General features: G+C 31.9%; 1 protein-coding gene across 1 annotated transcript; it reads left to right on the top strand.

Moving 5' to 3' along the window:
• Nucleotides 1-714: 714 nt before the first annotated feature.
• Nucleotides 715-13,692, top strand: LOC123692399 (elongation of very long chain fatty acids protein-like). Its single transcript, XM_045637137.1, has 6 exons — nt 715-822; nt 6,518-6,580; nt 10,560-10,750; nt 10,994-11,068; nt 11,487-11,786; nt 12,399-13,692. The coding sequence occupies exons 2-6, from the start codon at nt 6,526-6,528 to the stop codon at nt 12,636-12,638; spliced, it is 861 nt and encodes a 286-aa protein (XP_045493093.1). The 5' UTR covers nt 715-822; nt 6,518-6,525; the 3' UTR covers nt 12,639-13,692.
• Nucleotides 13,693-19,917: the final 6,225 nt, after the last annotated feature.

Here is a 19,917-nt window from a genome sequence, read left to right as displayed (position 1 = left end):
ATAGCACTCAAGGATCACATACATATCAAACATTGAAAATTTTTTACTGAGATTAGCGCGTTCAAACTATTCAGTTTTATGTTTTGGACGTAACAGTTACAGCCTGTGGTTACAGCTAATTAACGTTTTTTTAATAACATCTTAGGGCTGATTTTTCAATCCTTGGTTAAAACTTATTCATCGAATTACGAATTAAACTACCGTTTCAAAAATGATTCTAACTATCCAATGTCCGTATATGACAGTAATTTACAGGTGACATTTTAAAATGTTCGTGTAATACTTTATTGGATGGATAATTTGGATGAATAAGACCAAGGATTGAAAAATCGGCCCTTATATTGCATTCGTTGACACATTAGCAATAGGGAAACTGAACGAAACGCTCGCATTGGTCGTAGCGTGATGTAAAGCCTCTGAATAATATAATGAACTATTTAATACAATAATAATTATTATTCTATTTAAAACAGTATTTCCAGAGAATATCTAGTTAAAACAAACAATCAAACAAACAAACTCTTCAGCTCTATAATATTACTATGCAAAAATTATGCACTTTTGAAGGGCGTTGAAATAAATATATCCCTTTGTTATAAGATTATCATTTTATAATTAATTAAAAACATATTGTAGTATATTAAAAAATCACCCTGTGTTTAGTCAACCGTGAACTTGAATCTTTGTGACATAAAATGCCAATATTTTTAAGAAAACCCACAAAACAATAGGAGGTGCGGTGAAGTACACACGTCTGTGGAATTTTTAATTAAAAAATTATAATAAATAAGTGTTAGTGTTATTTTGATAAAGGATTAACATGTAAGTACCTATTTGAAAATTTAAATAATATAATTCATACTTATGAAAGTACATAGTTTTATTACGTGAAAAATAATAATAAGGATCTTTAAAAAAAATAATGTACCACATAAATAATTTGGACCAATTTGTATACTTTTTTAGTTTTTGATTAAAAATTTAGATTTGAAATCGCTTGAAATTTAAAGACCAATGGGAATTCTATAGCTCTCCAAATTAATTAAGTTTATTTACAAACCATAATAAGTAAACATTGGTATTAACCAATACTTACCCATTGGTATTAATTCACAATAAAAGAAAAAAAATTATATCTAAGTTTTTTTTTCAACAGCCAATTATTATTAGCTTTAATTTCTTTTTTTTAAATATTTACATTACAAATTAATCAATTTGAATTTATCTCTGCATTTCTCGTTACATCTCGTACATAGGTATGAAGGAAATACGATAATAATTAAATAATTATTGCTAAATTCTTGTTTTCTACAATATAGGTATCATTATTATCAATACTGTGTAGTAGCTGCTTGCCTCGGCTCCGCCCGTTACGTCATATTTAGATTGTTTTTATCGGTTTTCGTATGAAAGAGGATCAAACATACAGAGGTACATACATCCTTCCATTCTCAAAAATTTTCACGGTTATAATATTATTAGATTTCCACCCGCGGCTTCGCCCGCGTTTGCAAAGGAAAACCCGCATAGTTCCCGTTCCCGTGGAATTTCCGGGATAAAAACTATCCTATGTGTTAATCCAAGTTACCCTCTATGTGTGCTAAATTTCATTGTAATCGATTCAGTAGTTTTTACGTGAAAGAGTAACAAACATCCATACATCCATACAAACTTTCGCCTTTATAATATACTAGCTTTCCGCCTGCGGCTTCGCCTGCGTTTTCAAAGAAAAACCCGCATAGTTCCCGTTCCCGTGGGATTTCCGGGATAAAACCTAGCCTATGTTACTAGTGGATAATGTAGCTTTTAAATGGTGAAAGAATTTTTAAAATCGGTCCAGTAGTTTATGAGCCTATTCGTTACAATCAAACAAACAAACAAACAAAGTTTTTCTCTTTATAATATTAGTGTAGATATTAGATAGTAAGATTATGAAGTAGCTTGTAACTGGTACTACCTAACGACATAAACTCAATAATTAACTACTTACGATTTTTTCTTATCGTTTCTGCAATTTCTAATTCAAATTTATACTAATTTCTTTTTCAATTTAAAACTTTAAAGCGCTCCAAATTAAAGAAATAACCATCAAACAGATAACAATAAAGTTTTATTTTATAGTTTACTAATGGTCCGCCCCAGCTTCGCCCGTGGTACATATTTCGCAATAAAAGGTAGCCTATGTCCTTTCTCGGGTATCAAAATATCTCTTTACCAAATTTCATGCAAATTGGTTCAGTAGTTTAGGCGTGATTGAGTAACAGACAGACAGACAGAGTTACTTTCGCATTTATAATTATATGTCATGTATATATTACTATGGAGAAGTAACCTAAATATTTTCTCCAAAACCCATTTTCTTCCTAATAATATAATAATTACTGTCGATAAAAAAACATAAACTCTACACGTAACTTAAACTTATACCTAATTTTTTTATCAAATTAATGTTGCAATTATTATCATTATTAGTTAAAAAAATGGTTTAAATTTACATAAATATTTTCTCCAAAACCCATTTTCTTCTTAATATAATTATTGTCGATAAAAAACATAAACTCTACGTAACACATTTTTTTATCAAATTAATGTTGCAATTATTATCATAATTGGTTAAAAAATGGTTCAAATTTACATTTATATTCTTTAATTAAATTAATTAGTGTGACATTATCACATTAACAAAATTTATAGATACATTGTGTTGTTTTTACAATACAAAAGGATTAATTACATATAGATTTTTTTTATAAAAAATCTGTAAAAAAATGTTCATAATTTATGCAAGAGTTTTTGTGAAATAACTAATCTATACTAGGTACTATAATTATATATAATATATATTGTTATTATATTGTTATTGATATAATATATAATATATATTGTTATTATATTGTTATGTATATATATTGTTATTGATATAAGTTTCATATATTGTAATATTTACATGATTTTAAAAGAGCAACTATGGAGTTTCTTGCCGATTCTTCTCCATAGATCACTGCTTTCCGAATCGGTGGTAAATGTTAAAATAATTATGTAATGACGATTCGAAAGTGCTACTAAATAGTAGTCTAATTGAATAAATGAATGTTTGAGTTTGAGTTTGAGTTTGAGTATAAAGCTGAAGAGTTTGTTCGTTTGTTTGAACGCGCTAATCTCGGGAACGAAGGTCCGATTTGAAAAATGATTTCGGTGTTAGATAGCTCATTTATCGAGGAAGGCTATAGGCCTCTATCATCACGCTACGACCAACAGGAGTGGCGCCACGGGGCGGGGTGAAACCGCGCGGAGCAGCTAGTATATTATATACGTAAAAACCTACTTATTTTGAGTATAATCTTTATTACAATAACCTTCTACTAATGCTATTTATGCAAACTTTTTATTTCATTTATAACGAGGAAAGCGATTAAAATAACACCATATTTCTTTTACGATCAAAATTATCGAGTATTTAACAATAATTTTAAATCTATGTACTTAAGTATTTTTTTTAAACGATAACCAATATGTTTTTCTAAAAAAACGTAATAATAGGAAATAATGATTAATGTACTTCTGTAAATTGTATTTATTGAGTCATTATTGGTGTGTCTAATAAATAAATAAATAAATAAAAGTAATAGATAGCCCACGTCACGCGGTAGCTCTATGGTAAAATAATTTTTGAAATTCGGTTCACGAGTTTGTGGACCTGTCCGTTCCTATGTAGGTATGTTTAAGTCTTTGAAAGTACAAAACGGGAATTGATGTTTTTTTTTAATAGATAGTGGTTCAAGAGGAAGGTTTTAGTATATCTATAGGTAAGCTGCGGACAAAGCCACGGCAGGAAAGCTAGTACAAAACGGGAATTGATGTTTTTTTTAATAGATAGGTTCAAGAGGAAGGTTTTAGTATATAAGCGGACAAAGCCACGGCAGGAAAGCTAGTGGTATAAGCAAATATTAAGAAAGTACATGTTTAACCGAATATGAAGTGAATGAAAAAAAAATACCAATAAATTTTACCGCGTATTCGTGAAAACGCAAATTAAAAATAATTACTTATTTGCAACTTTATGAAAATCGATAACCTGATGATGATTACTTAAAACCGGTTTGGAAGTAAACAATGAAAGTTGGCAAAAAGCTCCTATAATAAATCAAACTTTCCTTTTCGATGAAATACGTGAGTCGTGAAGTCATGAAAAACAAGTGTGGATTTTTAATCAAACATAATAAGGTTCAGATAACTACTTATACCAAACAATAATGTACTGTAAATGTTTGAAGTGAAAACTTCTTTAGCGGCGTTGGGTATAAAATCTTAAACTCGCGTCAGGACACGTGGCCTGATCGAAAAAGCGTAAGACGGATTTTTTTTATCCCTTATATTCCATGCGTAAGACGGATACCATTCCAAAATATCAAACATGCTGAACGTTAATAATCAAGTTTTCACTTCTGCCGGCACTCCCGGAGTGCAACCCGTCTTTTTTTTATCGTCTTAAAAATTCACCAGTTTTAATGAAGGAAATTATAATCATCATAATGAATTGTTGAATCCCATCACATTCAGTATAGCCTTTTTAGAGATCGTCTAGAAACACAGCAAACAAGTGACACAATTACATACATTACTTTTTTCACAATGCCATGAAGTATTGAAAAACGTGGAAAAACGAATGAATATTCACATTAGGAAGCTATGTCATCGTGAAGATGACGCAAGAGACACCGCGGGATGTACCTATAGTATGTCCCTTAAAACAAATATTCAACGTATAAGAACAATATCAATTGCGAAATCTCGATAAGCATTCATACATCTCCATTGTTCTGCGATAAGATGAAATAATGTTTAACTATTGTTCGTAAAATTTTCATGTAAATATTTTTCTAGAAAAGAAAAACAAATTTAATAAACATAATCGTAGATATTGCTAATCCAGTCCCCTCTTCCATATAAACACATTTTTGTCATCATCAGAGGCTTCCAAAAGGTGAAGAAACTTTAAAGTTACAAAAATATTTATTTATTTGATATCTTGATTAGATACATGCATAGGTAAAGTCCTAAGGTATGACGTCACAGTATTAAAATATCTATATTATAACTAGTGGTCCGCCCCGGCTTCGCCCGTGGTACCTACATGTTTAAACTATCCTATCTCTCAAGTTAGATCGAACTGCACATAGTGTGCGAATTTTATTATAATCGGTTAAGTGGTTTAGGAGTCCATTGAGGACAAACATTGTGACACGAGATTTATATATATTCAGATATTGTAATACTGTGATGACGTTCCTAAGAAATAAGGTACGTATTACGTAAGTAGTAGTAGTAGTGCCTATCTTTAGAAATGAGATAGAATACAGTTTTGACTACTCTTCGAATCTGTTATTTTGCATTTTTAACATTTCCTAAACGTATGCAGTAAGCATAAATTCTTGTAGGCAGGTACTTCAACTAATAAGAGAAGCAATCCTTACATTCTTTGTTCAGTCAATAGTTATGAATAGTGTACAAACTAATTCTCCTTGTTATTTATGTATCGAAACCTCGTTAAAAAGACGAAGTATTATTCAATTTTATAAACAGTAAGTTATTAATGTTTCTAACAGTAGCAATATTAGATATTACTTTGTAAACTGTTTCATCATCAGCCCATATACGTTCCCACTGCTGGGACACGGGCCTCCTATGAGGGTACAGGCCATAATCCACCACGCTGGCCAAGTGCGGGTTGGCGGATGACACGTCATGTCGTCGAACTTTTTTTTAATTCTTCGACATGTCGGTTTCCTCACGATGTTTTCCGTTCGAGCAGTGGTGATGTTACAACATGCGCAGATAAATTGAAAAATCAATTTATTTCCTGCGCGCTCGCCTGGTCTCGAATCCCAGACTTATCGATCCGAAGTCCGAGGTCTCACCACTGAGCCACCACTGCTGTAAACTGTTTACGGAACAAAATCTAAAAGGTTGTTTTACACTCAAAATATTTCCTACTTGGTGCAATGGTGAAAAAGAAAGCATTATATTAGAAATGCTTAAAACTGTTGATAATAATTTTAATATTAAAAATAATTATTCAAATATTCTTGCCTCAAACATTTGGATAATTATTTTCAATACTTATTAAAATTATTATCAACAGTTTTAAGCAGTCGTTACTGCTAACGCTAATGAGATAGCATACAGCCTTATCCATGAGGTCAATAACCGCTCGAATAAGTGTGAAAATCTGTACCAATATCATACAGACATTATTGTTTGTATGTTTGTAGGATAAGCCATCCTCGCAACTACTGATCAGACTATTTGAGAGACACATTATATTATGTTGCTTATTTTAATTTTATTATTTTTCTAAAAACGTTTGAATAAAAACAACAAAAACAAAATAAGATATTATAAATATTTATTGTCTCTTCTAAATATATAAAATAAAGGATGTTGCATTCTAAATAAAGGAAGTCTACTTTAGAATATTTTAACAAAAAAATAATATTTATTTCTGTTTTATTTTCAGATACGAAAATGAGTAACAGCGTTGGATTACGATTTCCGGTATGGGATATGGCAAAAAGTCAATGTAAGTATAAAAAAATATTCCAAATAATATATTATAATTTATGCCATGAAATATATTATATTCTCAATCCTGCGTATTAAAGTCGGTTCCTCGAAAAAATTGTTTTTCCGCAAATGCTGTAAATATAATATATTGAAATAATATTATGTGGAAGCACACATAGAAATAAATAAATATCTTTATTGAGTACAAAAATAAATACAGTACAATTACAGTGAGGCTCTGTCTTCCTAGATAGGTAATTATGTTAAGGAAGACAGTTCCTTCCCAGAGAGCATGTTCAGTACAAAACAAAGATTACATTAAAAAAAGTTTGGAAAATCCAAAAGTGCACGCCTCATAATCTCATCCTTTTGATTGATTGATTATTTATAAAGGTGTATATAATATAAGTATGTAGATACACTTGTTCTCATGTGCCAATGCTCTTGTACTGTCTCAAAACAGTTGGAAAAGTAAAGAAAGCGGTACCGTAATAATTGAGCTATTTTTCTTGTGGCCCCACCTAGATGTGAAACTGCGCAGGTTTAAGGGACTGACTACCAACTTATTTTTTAAACCTTGGCTTATAGTATAAAGAATCGAGTTTATAATGGTGAATTTTGAGTACACTATAAATATTAAAAAAAAAGTCGATATTTTTTTGTTTATTTAATAACAATTAAACCACATCGAATCAGACCCTGAAAAATGAAAGGGTTCTATTCCTGAGCATACTCAAGCGTAAGAGAAAAAAAAAGACTCGATTAGTAAAGTATTTCGGTCGCTATCGTGTTAACAAGAAAATCCTCCGGACATACAGACACACGGACGACAGAACTTTTTTAAACTGTTTTTTAACTAGTTTAAATAACAAAAATGACATCAAAAATATCATGAATGTTAAAAATAGTGTTTTTTCTTAATATGTGTGTGTATTATTTACAAGTGCAATGTATGATACATAAAGACATTTTAAGTTTGAAAAATCAGATGTTTTGCGCGAAGTGACAGTAGTACCCACCTCAACGCTTCGCTTATGAGGCGTGCAAAACAAAGTAGAAAAGAAAGAACACTGTAGTTCTTATTGAATATTTTATCAATAACTAGGTTTCCGCCCAAGGCTTCGCCCGCGAAGTCAAAGAAAAACCCGCATAGTTCCCGTTCCCGTGGGATTTCCAGGATTGCGTCATTTTCCCGGGATAAAAAGTAGCCTATGTCCTTTCTCGGGTATCAAAATATCTCCATACCAAATTTCATGAAAATTGGTTCCGTAGTTTAGGCGTGATTGAGTAACAGACAGACAGACAGAGTTACTTTCGCATTTATAATATTATATATAATTAAATTAATTAAATTAAGTATGATTCAAAAATTATGTTGTTATGATTCATAAAGTATGGATTCTTGAGTATGATTCAAAAACATTGTAATAAAAATATTTAGTATAGGTACATAGGTACCTATTATGTAGCTGCAAAAAATATGAATTCAATTATCATATTTATTGTCATAATCAAGTGCATTTAAAATAATCAAATCGACATAATTATTGTATTCTACGAACATACATGTTATCCAAAGATGTTATCCAAGGATGCAACTTTGTGAAATGCTAACAGAGCTGTTTACATAAATATTTTGTGGAATTAATATACAAAGAAATGAAATTATTAATCACTACATAGTAAAAAACAAAGTAGCTTTCTTTGTCCCTATGTCCCTGTGTATGCTTAAATCTTTAACTAACTACGCAACGGATGCGGTTGATGCGGTTTTTTTTAATAGATAGAGTGATTCAAGAGGAAGGTTTTAGTATATAATTTACTAGGCTTAAGACAATGCGAAGCTAGTGTCTGATGAAGGAGTGTTATAAAGCTATATAGTAAAGATAAATCAAAAGCTCTCTTAATTATTATTTACAACCTTATTTACAACTAAATAAAAACGTAATAAACATTAACAATATTATATACTTATTATGATGATAAAACGTATTTATAACCAGTGCATCGTAATTCATGAGCAAATCCTTTTTAATATTATTGACATTACCAGGAAAAATTATCTTCTATACATGACAATTTTAACACCTAGGTGTTTCAAACAACGTGTTTACAATGTGTATACTACGGTTACATAGTTGATTCAACATGCTCATTGTATTATTTGTATAGGTTAATTAAAATGCGAAATTGCGAAGGTTTTTTGCGCTTAATGCGAATTTAGTGTGACGTCATACGATAATATGCAGTTTTATCAATAGTATTTTGTGCATGTACTAATCCGCGGTTTTACCCGCGTGACGCCGCTCCTGTTGGTGTTAGCGTGATGACATAAAGCCTATATAGCCTTCCTCGGTAGCTTATTGCACGCCTCATAAGCGAAGCGTTGAGGTGGGTACTACTGTCACTTCGCGCAAAACATCTGATTTTTCAAACTTAAAATGTCTTTATGTATCATACATTGCACTTGTAAGATAATACATACACACACATATTAAGAAAAAACACTATTTTTAACGTTCATGATATTTTTGATGTCATTTTTGTTATTTAAACTAGTTAAAAAACAGTTTAAAAAAGTTCTGTCTTGGACGTCCGTGTGTCTGTATGTGCGGATCCTTTTTCTTGTTAACACGATAGCGACCGAAATACTTTACTAATCGAGTCTTTTTTTTTCTCTTACGCTTGAGTATGCTCAGGAATAGAACCCTTTCATTTTTCAGGGTCTGATTCGATGTGGTTTAATTGTTATTAAATAAACAAAAAAAATATCGACTTTTTTTTTTATAGTGTACTCAAAATTCACCATTATAAACTCGATTCTTTATACTATAAGCCAAGGTTTAAAAAAATAAGTTGGTAGTCAGTCCCTTAAACCTGCGCAGTTTCACATCTAGGTGGGGCCACAAGAAAAATAGCTCAATTATTACGGTACCGCTTTCTTTACTTTTCCAAATGTTTTATTTTATTTCATTTTTATATTTATAGTCACGTATTCTTTATAAATAATCAATTTTATTGTAAAGGATGAGATTATGAGGCGTGCACTTTTGGATTTTCCAAACTATTTGATACAAACAAACAGAATAATAAAAATAATATGATATGTTCAAAAATTGAAATGCGTAATTCAGTTCTAAAATAGCACGGAAGAATTCTTGCAACCACATAAAAAAGGAAATTGATCAAAAGATAAAGATAATTTAAAACCTATATTGAACCTTCTTGAAGCTTGCGAGCCATTGACATTTGACAAATTCGATCAATCGTAAAAATCATTTCTGTATATTATAAACAGATAACGACGTGCTTTATATGAATGAATGTTTATAATTTGGATCTGTGTTATTTAATTAGTTCAACAAGTATGTATACCTTCTTCAAATGGATTATAAATATCTATTTGTGATTCAAAAAAAAAATGTTATCGAAATGCTAAGTGCTTGTCGCATATACCCACTAAGAGTTAGCGTAGAGATCAAATTTGTTAGTCCCAATGTGAAACCAAAAACTAGTAATTATGCTATTGCATAGCTTCTATCGCGGGCCTTGAGCGCGGGGACCGAATCCAGAAATTGCGTAACGATAAATCTCACGCTCCCCACTCCGACAGGCACGGAGGTGTGGCTTGAAGGCATGCTATGCAAAAGCTTTACCGCGGCAGTCCCCGAGTGCCACACATATTTTTTGATTATTATACTATTACCACGTTACTCACTAAAGGTATAATGAAACGTCACCAGTCACCACATAACATAATTTAGTTCATTCAAGAACATATTTTGTGCTTAAGATTTACTACAACATCCAACTGGACTTCTCAAAGCATTTGAAACATTATATTTAACTAATAAATCAATAAATCTGGTCTGATCTGGTTTTTGTACAGAATACTGATGGTACTCACTAGCAGCCTCGACGATTCAAAGCGCTTCTGCACGATGTCTACTTGAATAAATAAATATCAGAGCTTGATCTAAATTTTTTGTTCGCAGACGATGAAGTGGATACCCTACCACTCATGGCCACACCAGGTCCAATGCTGATGATACTAGCAGCGTATCTTCTCTTCGTGTTGAAGATCGGACCCTCGATCATGACGAAACGGGAACCGTACAAGCTAACAATCACACTCCTTCTGTATAATGTGTTTCAAGTTGTGCTGTCAGCGTACATGGTGCAAAAGGTAAGTTGAAGAAAGTTTTTGTCCTGAGATATATGTTTTTAGGTTTGTCAGGCCATGATCTATGTCTATAGAATGTAGTGCAGAATCATTTAGTAGTTCTGGCGTATTCTACTGATGTAAGAAACAACTTTTATGTTCTGAAATGAATCTAATGAAGGTTGTTCTTAATATTTCTGTGATAAATCAAATCTAAATGAAAACCCAGTGATATTATAATATTAAAGTAAAATTTTATATTTTCAGTATGTATCGATGCTACTTACAAAAGGCTTTGCACCCACTACATGTTACATGCACGACAAAAAAGAGAGAGAACAGGTAAGACTATTTTTATTCTATCCTTTAGTAGTATACGTAATACTTATTATATTATTGAGTAGCTGTTCCCCGCGGTTTCACCCGCATTGCTCCACTCCTGTTGGTGTTAGCGTGTTGGTATAGCCTTTATAACACCGAAATAGCCTTTCTTGACGAATGGCCTATCTAACACCGAAATAATTTTTCAAATCCGACCGTTCCTGAGATTAGCGCGTTCACACAAATAAACAAGCTCTTCAGCTTTATAATTATAGTCGTGCCGACACACAATGATTTCATAGTATTTGCTATTCTGTTATTATAATAAAATTATATTCTCTACATGAAATCTATTTCCTAGTATCTCGAAGCATCAGATCAACTTCCATTGTCACATTAATTAAATTGTTATTGGTTAACTGAATTTCGAATCACACAGATACTATTCGACATATGGGTATACTTCGCAGCCAAAGTGACCGAATTGCTCGACACTGTATTCTTCGTGCTCAGGAAGAAAGATAGTCAGGTTACATTCCTGCATCTCTACCACCATTCCATAATGATGTTTGGTACCTGGATGTATTTGAAATACTGGCCATCCTACACTCTGTACTTTATTGGATTCCTGAATGCTCTAGTCCATGTGTTTATGTACACGTATTATGGGTTGGCGGCGTTGGGACCAAAGGTCGCGAAGTACATTTTCTGGAAGAAGTACATGACACGATTTCAATTGGTAAGTACCTAATTTTTTTTGCCATCAAACTAGATTATTCTATACCTTATACTCGATTAAGTGTAAGGAGGGTTAGCTGATGGGTTTAAGCTTAGAGCAGTTTGATAGACTATGACGTCATATATAATAATATAGTATTATACTTTCTTTGATTTTACGTCACGATCTCATCGTTGTTGTAACTGTTGTTGAAACCTTGTTGTTATCTAAAATTGGAAACTGACATCAATATTTACTTAAATTATATTAAATTGAAAATGTTATTACTTAATTAAATTATATTGTATTAAATAAAAAAGAACGTTAGAACCATGCTAATAATAATAAAAAAAAAAAATGGGAAATATCTTTAAAATATGACCAGTCTATTTCTTTAATATTTGACATAATTTTTAACTAAAGTATAGATATAAATTTATAAAGGATAGAAAAAATTCGATCACGAGGCGGGACTTGAAATCGCTTGAAATCGGACTCGAATTTTTTCTATCCTTTATAAATTTATATTTATAAAGCATTTGAATGCCATAAAAACAAAAAAAATATAAATTAAAGTATAGATTCTACTTTTCCCAAAAGAATCAAAAAGTCTAAATTAATGTTTGTTTTCAGATACAATTCGTCTGCATAATAATACACTATATTATAGCCGTGAATCGTACAGAGTGTCCCCCAGCCAAAGGCGTCGCTCTGTTCGTGGCTTGCAACACTTCCTTCTTCATGTTCCTATTCCTGAACTTCTATAGACAGAACTACAAGACCAGCATCATCAAATTGGACGGTACTAGAGGATGTTTTGGATTAGTAGCTGTTAAGAAGGAGAGACCAGTAGATAGTCAGAAGAGTCAATAGCCTCGTGTTCGATTTAGTGCTTAGTGAATTGTGATAAGAGTGATAAGGAATTATTTATGTCCAAAGAATGTGCGTGTTTGTAGCTTTGTGCTGAAATTATTGGTCGTATTTTAATTTGTTTTTAAAGTTGAAGAAGATAGTTAACAAGTCAATAGTTGGATGATATTTTGATGATGAAAATTAATTTATAAAAAACACACATGTACATTGTGTACATGTGTGGATATGTGTAACGAGGAATAAAGATATTGTACGGTAGACTGTATGTTGGTCTACAAAAAAAAATCCAGAATTAGTGTCAATGTATAATTATAGTCACAACTTATAGGTATTAGAAAAATTACCAACAATTGCTATGGACTTGAATTATTTGTTCGATTTTTTTTTACAAAATATATTTATGAACGTAACTTTACGATAAACACAACCAATTATTGACGGTTATTAATCTCATTAATTATTATTAAGATATGTGTATGTTGATATTTTCTTATTTCTTCAATTAATTAAATTGTTCGGTAATTTACACCTTCAAATAAGTTTAATTGCGATAATGTTTTATTTTATTACCGACATTTTAAAAAGCAGGCATGAATGAAGTATGTATTATTTTTTCTATATAAATATGAAAAAAAGGAAAGTAAAAAATATTTCATGTTTTTCGCCTTGCAAAACGATATTTATTTAGACTTTAACTGAATAATAATAAATTTGAAGCATATTTGTTTTTCAGATCGCATTGATAGGTGATAAAATAAAACATTTTTTATTTTTTTATAATATTTATGTGATTAATATTTTATTTTGATAATTTTGAATTCAAATGAAGGATAAATGTCAGTTTCAGGTAACACTAAAAAAAATATAAAAAAAATTGCAATAGTTTCATAAATATTTGAATTCTTTAGTCTTTGTATTATTTATTTTAATGTAAATGTAGATTAATTATTCAGCACTGGTTTTGTTGAAATCATGTAATGAATTTAACGACAAGAGAATTGTCAAGTGTGATTAATGATTATGTTTAGTGATATTAAATTAATATTTTTATTTATGTGTTGGTTTTATTTCATGTTACTGTATATTTAAGTTTAACATCAATGCAAAAGGAAAAAATATTCTTAGGCAAGATTTTTAGTATCCTACTGATATTTTAAATGGTTTAAAGAATGGATGTACCGGTGTCTGTTAATCCTTCACGAAAATACTACTTGACGAATTTGGATGAAACTCTATAGAGTAAAGTAATATAGGTTATAATATATCAGTACGATAAATGAGCTATAGAAATAATACCTACCTAATTGGCCGTGGGTGAAACGGCGCGGCACAGCTAGTATTTATTTAAATTATATTGATACAGATAGATTAGACCGATGAAAATGGAATAATTCGGGTGGATAGCTAGTTTTAGCATTCTTTACATTATTTAAAAAATCGTGTCTTAAAGATTGGCGTTTAATAATCTTTAATTAGGTATACAAGAATTTTCCGCAGCTACCTTATACTTAAAAACATTATTTTTCAATACTAATTACTTTTCAATCGAAACATTGACCTTTGGTGCATGTCCACAATTCAATAAGACAATGCATTGAAGTGTCAAGGTGCATATGTATGACCCCTTGTGAAATGGAATCTATTGTTAAATTGTTCTTATCTCAAATATAATGTACCCTTGGAAGTATTTTCCATAAGCAAAAAAATGTTAAAAAGTTCGACGACATCTGCCAACCCGCACTTGGCCAGCGTGGTGGAAGGCCTCCTCATAGGAGGCTCGTGTCCCAGCAGTGGGAGCATAATGGACTGTTGACCGTGATGATGACGATAATGCTGATGATAAAATAGAATTCTGTCGTTTAAGGCAACAGCATTATAAAAAAAAGTAACAAAAATTTAATTACAACCTTGATTGATCGCTTATGCTCTTAAGTCTAGGGGTGGTTCCATTCACGACTTAATATAAAACAAAGTCGCTTCCTGACTGTGTGATTACCTATGTACCTACATGCTAAGATCTAAAACTACGCAATGGATTTTGTTGCGGTTTAGATAGAGAGTATAAAGATGGACGTTCATAGTTCATCAGCTTTTCACCAGAGCGTAGACGGGATAGATACCTCCCGTCTACGGTCCCGGTACTATATAGTTTAAATAATATGGTCATCACGTATAAGTATTAGCAAATTCACGTAATTAATGATATTTAATGTTAAACTGGGTACAGAAAATTTGTTCTTCTAAATACCAATGGTTTAAACACAGTCTAACTTTAAACCAGGGATATGTCACTTTAATAGTTGTCTATGTGAAATACGACAAAACCAGAATAAAGAGAACCCGCGCTTAAAGTTAAACCCTGTAGTTTTTTGTGGTAAGACAGTATATTATGTTCAAATTAAATACAACCGATTCAAGCATTTACATAAAAGAAAACACTTATTAAAAAAATATTTATTGCCATTATAATTCACAAAGCTTAACAAAGCATATCTTCATATTTCATTTTTTTATTCCGGACCTCAATGGTCTATAATTTTTTGCGAAAATAATGACGCCTGAATCTATGTGCGTTTATCAAATGATAAAAAGATTTCGAAGTTAAAATGAATTTTGTTTTATGAATTTGAACTTAAAACAAATTCTTTGAAATAGATAATGACTAGCTTACAGCCCGCGGCTTCGCCCGCTTTGTCTAAAACCTAATAAATTATATACTAAAACCTTCCTCTTGAATCACTCTATCTATTAAATAAAAACAGCATCTATTTAGATGCTGTTTTTATTTAATAGGATTTCCTACGCAACGGATTTCCGTTGCGTAGTTTTAAAGCATACAAAGGGACATAGAGACAGAGACAGCGACTTTGTTTTATACTATGTAGTGATGATGATGCCGTAAATTTTCTTATGAGTGTTTGTTACACTGTGACTTGTTGATAAAGCTACTATACTAAACTTAACTCTATGTTGTAGTTCCTTCTATTTAGTCTATTTTAAAACTTTTAGACGTACCTATATTTTCATTGTATATTAATAGTTACTAGCTGTCCCGGCAAACGTTGTTCTGTCTTACTCTTCATCACTTAGGGGTATGAAAAATAGATGTTAGCCGATTCTCAGACCTACCCGATATGCACACAAAATTTGATGAGAATCGGTCCAGCCGTTTTGGAGTAGTATGGTAACCAACATTATGACAGGGGAATTTTATATATTAGATTATAGCTTATACGCTAAACAGAACATATCCAGAATATATTATGTTTATGTACCTATATGTTTCTAAATAAAGATGTTTCAGGAGCTAATCATGAATTCGTCACCGAAAGTAAGTATATTTTATATAGGTCAATCTACTACCACCTCCTACACTCGTAATATCAGCTCATACTTGTCCCCCAAATCGCGTGAACTGTAACTGTCCTGTACTAGAGAGGACTGAAACTATAAAATACCTCGGTACCACTATCGACCAATTTTTATCTTTTAAACCCCACGTAGACACTAGTGTCCAGACTACGAAAATTGATTTATATTTTCAGAAGTCTTAGACATGTTGCTGACAGAGAGGTGATAAAAATTGTATATTTTGCACTTTGTAATTCACTGATAGATTATTGTGTTACATCTTGGGGCGGTTGTGCAAAGTCACACCTTATTGAAGTTGAAAGAGCTCAACGTGCCATACTTAAAGTGAGTGCTGGACTTCCATATCGTTACCCCACGTTAGAGCTCTATAGGATGTGGGGTGTGCATTCGGTTAGACAAACATTCATACTTCACACCATTATGAAGCAACATTCAAAGCTGGTATTTGACCCCACTTTACTCAAGAATAAGCGCCATAATAACACAATTTGTTCATCTACCGCTTTTTCATCAACTCATTCACATAATTTCTTTTGCTTTATGGGACCCTTTCTTTATAATAAAATAAATAAGAAATTAAACATTTATCCCTTGAACAATTACAACTGCAAAAAGACAGTTTCTACTTTTTTAAAATCACTGGATTACCAACAAACCGAAGACCTTCTTAAAGACCTCATTTAAAATTACTCTAGAATCTTTCTGCTGCAATTTAAGAACACTTTATATAAACTGATATAAACATATAATCACACCTACACATATGATTAATCACACAAACATATACACTTGCGCACACACTCAGTCACACACACTCACACACGTGTGTGTGTGAGTGGTGTGACATGAGTGGGTGTGTACCCACTCATGCGCGCACACACACTAGCATACTCACATTCATACCTTTAGGATTTGGTAGGATTTAAATTAAAATTAAAATATATTTTTCTTTTCTCTTTATTTTTTTGTATTAGTGTTTTTTAAGTAAAATTGTCTTCTGATAAGATTTGTATAACTTTATGCATTATTTAGGTACGTACACTTGTGTATTCTCGTATGATATCCGCGAGAGGGGCTGGTGACCTGTACCTCAGACTTCTATGTAGTCTATTTCAGGCACCAGTTTCTCACAACGTTATCTTCTACTATACATTGTGTAGTATTACCATGTATTACTAAGTTTTTGTAACCTTTTAATGTTGTGAGAACCAAATAAAGACGATTTTATTATTATTATTTTATTATATTTTCTTTCTTATTTTTTACGTTATTTTTGTGTGTTAAATACTTTTTCTTTTTTCTATCTAACAATGCTCTTTACAAACGTCAAAAGGGCAGGTAATGAGACAATAATATTTTAAATTTAATTAATTTTGCATAATTAACCCCCAGCTGGCTGGTCTCCAAAAAATGACCCAGTTTGGAGGTCGGTGGACTGTGAACATTTATTTTTATAAATGAGTCTCAATTCGTGCAAGCTTTCTTTAAATGCTACGTGTAACGTGTTAGAAAAATTGCCAGGCTAAGTTTGTAGAAAAACATCATGAATTATGAAAATTTAGCTGGAGCCACGTATTAATTATGACTGAGTTATATTTTGAATACTGAATTCACAATCCTATCCTACTGTAATACAGGGTGTCTCAGAATGTTTTTCGTTTTTCAATTGACCGTTATGCATCAACCACTGATAGTGGGGGGAGGGGAGAGGTCTCAAACGCTTGGCGGGTTTCTGTAGTTTAATAGTGATGAGTAATTACTTGGGATTGCAGCGCGCATTTTGCGTGCGAGCGTTTTACAAAAACAACGATTTGTACACTATTGTTCGGCGTCTCTATAGATCTCATTTTAATTTAGCAACATTACGAAATGTGGCAAGTGCTAATTTGATCAAGCAATGGGTGCGTAAGTTTGAAGAGACTGGGAACACAATGTGCATAAATCAACGGGGCGCAAAAGAACATTGAGAACGAGCATGAACGTCGACCGCGTTCGCCAGTCTGTTATGGACGACGCGCAACAGTCACTGCGATTGCGCGCAAATTCCTTAAATTTGAACAAATCCACGGTACATCGCATTGTTTCCCAAGATTTGCATTTTCACCCTTATAAAATTGTTATTGTTCGAGAAATGAAGCCCGATAATCCTGCTAAACGAGTCGAATTCTGCAGGACAATGAAATTCAGGAGGAGGCATCTCTTAGCCACCAAGAAGCCCAGATTTAACACCTGCTGATTTTTTTCTGTGGGACTATCTAAAATGAAAAGTTAACAACCCATTGCCACCCAACTTGAATGCTTTGAAGCAAAGAATCACTGAAGAAATCAACGCTATTCCAAGAGCAATGTTCCAGCGAGTGATTCAAAATTCTAACTCTAGACTAAACGAGTGTGAACAAGCTAATGGGGCGCATTTGCAAACGATCGTTTTTCATAAATAAAATTCATGAATTGCCCTTTAATTTGATGCTAAATAAAACTAGTTAGTTTAAACTAAATGTTCTTATTTTTATATCATATTAAAAAAAGAAAAACATTCTGAAACACCCTTTATTATGAATGCGAAAGTTTGGTATGCGAGGTATGTTTGTTACTCTTTCATGCAAATTCTACTGAACCGATTACAATGAAATTTAGCACAGATATAGAGGATAACATGGATTAACACATAGGATATTTTTATCCCGGAAATCCCACGGGAACAGGAACTATGCGGGTTTTTCTTTGAAAACGCGGGCGAAGCCGCGGGCGGAAAGCTAGTAGATAATAATGAATAAAATATCACCTTAAAAAGTTGAATCCAAACATGAGATTTTCTATACATAGGTACTCGAACTTTTAAAATACACGTACATAAAATTATTATTACTCATTTTTTTTCCTAGATTTAGATACTTATGAATACAATAATAATCACTGCTTGCTTATATAAATATTTATACTTAAACTACGTAATTATTTCAACTCATAAGCTTAGTTTATGTTAATAGTTAAAACTCAAGTTTAAACATATATTTTTTTTATATCTTCTTGTAAGAGCTATCAAACCTTGGCCTACAGATTTTTTTTAAATCTGCCGTTGAAACTGCGAGGCTCAGCTAGGCATTATAAAACTGAAGAATAAAACTTGTATAAAAAGTTAGATATAAGTTACTTTTTACATATGTAAAATTAAATTGTAATATTGACATGATTTTAAGAGCAACTATGGAGTTTCTTGCCGGTTGTTCTCCTCCGTTTTGCTTTCCGAATCGGGGGTAAATGTAAAAAAATATTATGACGATTCAAAAGTGCTTTTATAAGAAGTCTAATTAAATAAATAAATGTTTGAGTTTGAGTTAAAAAAATTTCAATCAGTGAAACTTTTGCTTGATTTTTATCAATAGTTTTGAATAGATACAATCAATACCAGAACACTGTTAACAGTGTTAAAATAAATACAGGCGTTCAATATTTGGTCGCTGGTGGCAAAAAATTTGTTTACTATTCAAATATAACAAATACAAAAAGATGTACGTTTTTGCTCGTAGCAATTGGAAAGGCGTCAGAAAATTGATTTCTTTATCTGTCACAACAACACAGAATCTATACTTAATATTATAAAGCTGAAGAATTTGTTTGTTTGTTTGAACGCGCTAATCTCAAATTCTTTCGGTTTTAGATAGCCCATTTATTGAGGAATGTTATAGGCTACATATTATCACGCTAAGACCAACAAGAGTGGAGCACTGCGGGTGAAACCGCGGGGCACAGCAAGTCTGTGATAAGATCAATATGGCGATATATTTGTCAGATATTCAGTATTAAAATATGTAGGTAAGTTCGTATGAAGCAAATTTTCATCCGGTAGCCGAATGAATAATATATGATTATTTGTACGGTATCTGAATTAATAATTTTATTCATG

Source organism: Colias croceus, chromosome 6 (assembly GCF_905220415.1).
Source record: "Colias croceus chromosome 6, ilColCroc2.1".
In the NCBI taxonomy this organism is placed as follows: domain Eukaryota; kingdom Metazoa; phylum Arthropoda; class Insecta; order Lepidoptera; family Pieridae; genus Colias; species Colias croceus.
The sequence above is the reverse complement of the archived record's forward strand: the minus strand, read 5'-3'. Positions and strand labels throughout refer to the sequence as shown.